Source organism: Galeopterus variegatus, unplaced genomic scaffold, assembly GCF_000696425.1.
Source record: "Galeopterus variegatus unplaced genomic scaffold, G_variegatus-3.0.2 Scaffold1312, whole genome shotgun sequence".
NCBI lineage: Eukaryota > Metazoa > Chordata > Mammalia > Dermoptera > Cynocephalidae > Galeopterus > Galeopterus variegatus.
Genome location: NW_007727423.1, coordinates 187,173 through 195,110, shown reverse-complemented (window position 1 = coordinate 195,110; position 7,938 = coordinate 187,173). Strand labels below are relative to the sequence as shown.

At 34.3% G+C, this 7,938-nt stretch overlaps 1 protein-coding gene across 5 annotated transcripts in view; it reads left to right on the top strand.

Moving 5' to 3' along the window:
• PRPF40A (PRP40 pre-mRNA processing factor 40 homolog A (S. cerevisiae)) overlaps nucleotides 1-7,938 on the top strand; it is a 58,519-nt gene that overhangs the window by 10,963 nt on the left and 39,618 nt on the right. For all 5 annotated transcript variants that reach the window (XM_008576217.1, XM_008576216.1, XM_008576215.1 and 2 more), the window contains exons 3-5: nucleotides 1,848-1,928; nucleotides 3,102-3,132; nucleotides 4,798-4,814. In XM_008576217.1, the coding sequence (XP_008574439.1) occupies nucleotides 1,848-1,928; nucleotides 3,102-3,132; nucleotides 4,798-4,814 (129 nt within the window). The remainder of the gene's footprint in view (nucleotides 1-1,847; nucleotides 1,929-3,101; nucleotides 3,133-4,797; nucleotides 4,815-7,938) is intronic.

Here is a 7,938-nt window from a genome sequence, read left to right as displayed (position 1 = left end):
CCCAGTGAATAGGCTTGGTGCCTTTGTCAAAGATCAAATGGCAGTAAGTGTGTGGGTTGATTTCTGGATTCTCTATTCTATTCCATTGATCAGTGTGTCTGTTTTTATGCCAGTACCATACTGTTTTGGTTTATTATAGTTTTGTAGTATAGCTTAACGTCGGGTAGTGTTATGCCTCCAGCTTTATTGGGATTTGATCTTTGTGTGTGTTACGAAGTCAGAATATTTCAAATTGAAATTACCTTCATTTCTACAGTCTGCTACTATGTGGGAATGTTCTATTGCATTATGGAGATTTTGCCCCACTTTAAAAAATACCTTTAATTCTTAATGAGAAATTACTTTCATTTGTCTTTCTCTTAAATTTTCAAACTTTCATTTTCAACTTAGCTTAGAATTCTGTATTTGGATATGTTACTAGTTTTTGATTTTTATATGTAGCCCATTTTAACTAACAGCCTGTTTCTGTGTCATGCACATCATGCTTCCAGTTTGCTTCCCCTCCCATAACCAGTTACTTGACTCGATTTTGCATTAGCCTAAGGCAGAATTAATGTGAGGGTATATTTGTTGGAGTGGGGGGTGGGAGTATGTGCTGGAAGCAAGCCTAGTTCTAATTTGATCGTATACTTTTTTTTCCCTCAGTGTTTAAGTTATTTCTCTAATTTTCTCAGTCTGGATGTCAGAGGCTTTTCAATGCTTCTATTTTCAATTTATGTAACTTTTTAAAAAAAATATTATTTTGATTGTATATTCCAAGTAGCCACAACATTCTTCTAGTCACAATTTCTGTTAAGTTCTTATTTAATGGTGTTTAAAGAATTTATTGGTTGTTTTTTAATCCATTGACTCCATGCTACTTCATTTTAATAGGTACGTTAGCCTTGTTTTGCTTCATAAATTGACTTTTACAAGTAATAAAATTCATTCAATGTGTGACTGTTCTTGTCTGCATTTAGTAGGCTTAATGTGTATGTTCCTATTGACCAATATCCTTATTTCTTTTCTGTTGTTCCTATTTTTCAAATTGTTCATTTAATTTGAAGGTGTTGAATAACTGGTTACTTTGTTCCAATACCTATGATTATTATATGTAATTTTTGTCCCCCTCCTGGTTTCTTTAGATCCTTTTGCTGTTTATATTAAAATCAAAATTGTGGTATTATACTAATATAGATGAGCATTGGGTCAACTTTTTTGAAACTTAAGTTAATCGTCATGATTTCTGTTCATACTTAGTACAGAAGATTAATTCATAGATGAGTGGCAGTCATTGGTGAAGTAGATTGAGCTCCCAAACTAATAACTTCAGATATTTATGTGTGTACTTTATTAAATTTTCTGTACAAGAGAGGGGATAGATGATTTGTGGTTTACCAAGTTTTTTTTATGTATTTGGAGTCACTGTTTGGATCTTGAGCACACTCATTTTGGATCTAGGATTTTGGAAAGAGCCAGATTGCCATAAAATTTATTAAATACAGACATTAAAAATCAAAGGTGAAAAACATTGAAAAAAATGTATCTTAAATTATCTTACTTCAAAGAAGGGAGAAAAGCATGAGTGTTGAGTTACAACTAAAAAGAAATTAATATTCTTAAGTTTGTGCTAGAAATAACATAGTAGTCCAAACTTTTAAATTCACTTGTTAAAACAATTTTGACCATATAAAACATGATATAAGTACTAAAATAGATCATTGATAAAGTATTTCATTCATTCAACAAGCACTTACTAAGCATACTACCCATATGGTATAGTGTTCAGTGATTTTTAATCTTAATATGTACAATTCTTATTAAGTGTTTTGGTCTTATATGGTAACCTTTTTTTACTTTTATTTTAGATGCCTGGAATGATGTCTTCAGTAATGCCTGGAATGATGATGTCTCATATGTCTCAGGCTTCCATGCAGCCTGCCTTACCGGTAATCTTGTGAAAATAATTACTTTATGTGATGTTTTGAGTGATTACTTTTATATATAAAATAATATATATGTACTTTAGAGACAGTCATGTTAGCCTTCTAAGTGCCCTGCCTCTGAAGTACTGAAATGTACTATGAGAATTACAGTAGACTTTTAGTTTTAGTTTCTGTAACTTGAATGATATGCATTTACATCTTTTTCCTATATTGACATTATAATACATGTACATCCTTGGTTATTAAATTAATTCTACATTAAATAAGACTAAATTACTGAAAAGCATAATTTGCAAACCAGAAACATTTAATGGTCTGGTACCATTTTAATTTTAAAGACTAGACATTTCCCTTACTGAGTTTTAATTAAAAATTGATATTATGTAATTTAATACTGGATTTAGAAATCAGAAGATTTGATTTGAAATCCACATTTTGTGAGACTTCAGCTGTGACACATTACTTAGAAAACCCTTGAACAGCCTATTGGGTAGTATAATGTATAAATTATTATGATATTCAAATTAGTTAAACTTCTTAATTACCTGATAGCCTCGTGGTTGTAGTACATAGATATGGTATATTCTCTTGAGGTGCTAAGTTTGCAGTGTCTTTATCTAAAACCCTTAAGGCTAGCTGTATTTCACAATTCTTTCTTATATTGGGAAGTAACACGTAGCATATATTAACATTATGTAAAAATTTCCTGTGGGCTCTAGGGCAGTGCCTTATAATTTCTAACATATTAATATTTCTACAGTAAAACTTATCGATAATTACCTGAGGTACAATAAATAAAGATTGCAAGGAGTTTTTTGTTCACTTAGGGCAGGTTTTGCCACTGCATTGAGGTTAGGTGCCATCCTTGAAAAAACTTAGTTTTCAGAGTTTTCTGGATTTCAGAATTGTGGGTAAAGGATTGTGGATCTGCATACAACTGGTGACTATGTAACGCTTAGATTAAGGTGCTTAAGCTTAAATCAGCCTCACGTTGCTGACCTCTTACAATTTATAATAAACTCAGGGAACTGAGACCACTAAAACTTGGTAAGAATCTTTGAGTCATTGGCTTGAGAATTATACACAGGAGGGACTGATTCACTGTGCTTTTTGAGAAACTTGTATAAGATAGTTTAAACAAGGTTAAAATTACTAATTTTATTTTTCTTTTTACAGCCAGGAGTAAACAGTATGGATGTAACAGCAGGTATGTGTACTATGGATGTTGGTTATATATTAGACTTTATTTGGAGAGTAACAGCTGTATTTTAATGAGGAATAAAAGTAGTGTCTCTCAGACTTCATAATCAGGTCCTGATTTTTTTTTTTTCCCCCTTTTTAGTCAAAAGAAATTAGGGATATTATTGATAGTTGGATTCTTAAGAAATTATTATAGTTTTAGGTCAGGAGTTCTGTGCCAAATTTGGTCTGCAGATATATGAGGGCACTTCAAAGAGTTTGTGGAAAATGGGATTAAAATATAATACAAATCTTTCCATGAACTTTTTGAAGACCCTTTGTAATTGGCTCACACAGTGTTTTGAAATTTGTAATTGTTGCTAATATTTAAAGTCTGCAGATTAATTCTTCTTGAGAAGATGGATGATCTGAATATCCAGTGCTTAGCAATAGTCCTCTCCACACAGTAGGTGCTCAGAGAATATGTATTCAACTAATGAACTCTGGTTGAGTTTATATTTGTACTCAGCAAACATTAGAATGGGGTAGCAGCTCCACCCTTCAGATGGGAAGCACGTGCTCTCCTTGGTGTTCTAGACTACATCACCGTCATTTTTCTGTTACAATGATTGGAGTTTGTGTGTTATAAAATTTTTTTCCCCATCAATTACCAATAACTGGTTATTTTGACTAGTGAAGCTTTATTATATAATAGTGATGCCTTCATTATTTATGAATAAATAGTTTTCCCCATAAATTAATATTTCGGGTGCTGGACTTTATCCCATGATCATGCCAAAACATTTTTTTGTTTTAAACATTATTGGTTAAAACATTTTTAAAATACAGTTATGATTTGCTGCAGGTTTATATGGGACATAATTGATCTTTTTAAGATGTTTTACAAATTTTGTTATTTTAACTAAAATGATGTTCTGAAATACCTAGTATAATTTTTTTATCTTATGTAGCTATCTAGAGCTGTGTAGTATTATCCTAAGTAATCCTGGAAGATTACATGGTTTGTGACTGATGTGCATTTTAAAATCCCTTAAGAGATTTTCTGCGGTAGTATAGGATAGCATCATCTAATAGAACTTTTTGCAATGATGGAAATGTTCTGTTATCTGGACTGTCACCACTAGCTGAATGTACTTACTGAGTACTTGAAATGTAGCTAGTACAATTGAGGACCTGAATTTTTTTTAATTTTATTTAATCTTAACTGAAAATTTAATTTAATTGGGGGTGTACGGTAGCTAATGACTACTGTATTGTACAGAACAAGTCTGGACTCTAAATAGTTGATGTTACCAGAAATCTAAAGCATAAAATCAGAGTTCAGAGGCATTATTGTACTTTAGAAATATATACATCAGAGAAAGAGGAATTAAGTGAGATAGGCACCTATAATAGTAAGGAGAAGAGAAACAAAAAGCAAAGACGAACACTTCTCAAACTTGGCTGCAAGTGAGTTTGGAGATTGAAAGTTCAAATTTTGAGAAGGCTTTGTGCGATAGATGTTCATTTTGTGGGAAAGAGAGCAAGCACATAGGTCATATGGGACAGTCTCAGAATCTTTAGTGGGAGAGGATGAGGAGGAAGATATAGTATGAATAAATATTAAAATTGTTAAGAAGGAGAGTATGATGTATCACAGTGTAAATATTTTGCGTCCTTTTTTTGTTTTTAGGTACAGCATCTGGTGCAGTAAGTACTCTTTGAAAAGTACTCTAAACTTCTGTAATGTATTTATTTTCTTACACTTCTTAAGCCTACTACATTGATCCTTATTTCTGTTCTAAAGATTTCTTTTACATTTCTTTTTTAATTGAAACATGATTGTACATATCTGTGGGATACCACATTGAATATGAATACCTGTGTGTATCTGCCAAGTTAATCCTTACATTAATTCTTAGTTTTCCTGTCTTTCCTATGCCAGAGAAAAAATTGTTTATTTTAAATTCTAATTTTGATGGGACTTAATGAGAGAAATGGAATTATGTGTATCAGTTTTTACAAGAATTTGAATTCTCCTAATTCCCAATTAGAAAGGAAGCAGAACTTGTAGGTACACAGTAATTAATCTGGTAATTTTCAGTTGAGCATTATATTAGAAGGTACTCTTTTTTAATAGAAAAATTTTAGTACTCTTGTCTATTACTGTAAACATAATGTAGATTCTTTCTAATATGCAGTAATTTAAAGTACTTCTTTGCTTGTATCTTCCTTAACACTGTGTTACCACAAAAAAATGGAATGTTCGAAATGTGCTTTGAATTTTCCTTTAGGAAAGGGAGAGAATGATATTGCTGTGCTACTCTTTTTTTCTTGGTACTTGATTTTAAGATAGTAATGTTATTCCTTTTGCTTATGTTTCTGTGTAAGATATTCTGTTAAACATTATTGTGGTGTCCCATGTTTTGGGAAAATAATCTTAAGCCTTAGGTCCCACTTAAAGATGGCTATTTTATGCTTATTAATATTAGCCTATTCTTTAGCTTCAAGGATTTTTTTTTTTTTTTACTATTCTTTAAAGATCAATGAAAGGAAGAGTTGATGTGTCTAATCTCATTTAAGCATAACAACAGTCCTGGGAGGTAGCTGTTGTCCCACTGTTATGGGTGAGGAAATACGGAAAGCTTTGAGTTGATTGCAAATATGTTAGTATTTTTACATTTGGGGGTGGGGGGATTATAATCAAAAATTTTATTAAACATTCTTGTATCTTTTCCTTTATATGTTGGATGGTTACAAAATATCCATCTGGTATTCGTTTGTTTTAAGTATATGCTCTTTGAAAAAGTATAGTTTTATGTTTTTCTTGCTTATTTAAATAATGCCGGCTCCCTTGAAGGAAAGCGAAAGAGGTGTATATTATAAAGAAAAGAAAATTCACCCTGAATTTTTTGACTAAGAGGGAACCAACACCATTAATATTTTGCTGTCATTCTTTTTGCACTTACTATTTAAACATAGACAAATACATATATATGTATTTTATATTGTTGGTTCATATTATATATGCTTTAAAAATTATTTGTAAATGTACTTTGGCATCTTGTTTTTCTTGCTTAAAAATCAATTGTGAAAATCTGGGTAAATACCCTAATATAGATAAAATTATTTAAATGACTTCATTAAGTCTCTGGCATAGATATACCTCAATTTATTTAACCATTGACCCATTTATGGACATTCAGTTTGTTTCTAAGATCTTTCCCCCCATCCCCCACCCCCTTTTACAAAAAATTCTGGATTCTTTCACGTCTAATAAAGATTCCAGGAATTGGAAATAACATTTCTGGGATGGAGAGTATGTGACTAGTCATATCTTTCAAGAAGAATATAAAATGCACATTTCTAATAACAGAATCACTCATTTGAATTTTGGTGAGACGACATGAGTGCAAAGTGGTGGTTCTTATTTGACTCTTTTTTTTTTTTTTTCCTTTTTTTGTCTTTTTTCGTGTCCGGCAACGGACCGCAACCCTCAGTGTCGCGCCCGTACCGGACCGGGACCGGCAACGGGATCGCAACCCTCGGTGCTGCGCCGCCCCTCGCTCAGCCAGTGAGCGGGAACCGGTCTGTATGTGGGATCCAAACCCTCAGCGGGAGCGCCGCCGCGCTCCAAAGCGGCGCACTGTAGCAGTGCGCTACCGGGCCGGCCCTTGACTCTTAATTAGACTGAACATTTTATTCGCTCTTTAGGTTTCTCTCATGTTAACCTATCACCATCTGTAGTGGATTGAGTTATGTCCCCCCAAAACTCCCTGAAGCTTGAGTTGTGTCGCCCAAGTTTTGTGTATTAGGAACTTAGCCCCCACTGTGACAATAAAGAGGGTGGGAAATCCTATTATGGTAATTGTAAGGTGGGGCCTTGAAGAAGTGATTGGGTTGTAGGACCATGCGGTAGTGAATAGATTAAAAATGGTGGTCAGGGGTGTAGTTCTGAGGGCTTTAAAAGAAGAGGAGAGTCTTTCTTTCTCTTGCTCTCTCTACTCTTTGCTTTTACCATCTTGCAATGTGAGACCCCTGGGTCACTGTCGCCAGCACTAGATGGACTTTGGACTTCCCACCCTTGGAACTGTAAGCAATCAATTTCATTATCTTTATAAATCATTCAGTTCCTTGTATTCTGTTATAGCAACACAAAATAGACTAATACAGAAAATTGGTACCAGTAGTGGGGTGTTCCTTATAACAGATAGTGAAAATGGCTTTGGAACTGGGTGTTGAGGAAAGGTTGGAGGAGTGTGGAGGACTCAGACAAAAAGATGGGAGAAAGTTTGGAACTTTTTAGAGTTAAATGGTTAAATGGTGGTGACCAGAATACTGATAGACACATGGGCTGTAAAGACCTTTCTAAGGAGGTATCAGATAGAAATAAGGAATAAGGATCTTTGCCCTGGGGCAAAGATCACCCGTGCTTTGAACTGGAAGGGAACTTGGCTGCATTGTGTCCATGCCCTAGGACTTTGTGGAAGTTGGAACATAGGAGTTGTGAACCAGAGTACTTGGCAGAAGAAATTTCTAAGCAGCAAAACATTAAGGAAGCTGCAAGACTACTTGCAACAGCCTACACTGAGTTATGGCAGCAAAGGCATGACGTAAAGCTATCTTTTTAGGTGTGTCAGGGTGTTTCCAGCAGAGATTAGTATGAGAGTCTGAGTGGACTGGGTGGGAAACACCAGTGGGAACCAGTGGGAACCACCAGTGGGAACCATCCAATCCGCTGGGGGTCAGGAGAGAACAAAAGACAGAGGAAAGAGCTCTCGATCCACTGGAGCTGGGATACACTCTTCTCTCCTGTCTGTGGACATCAGAACTC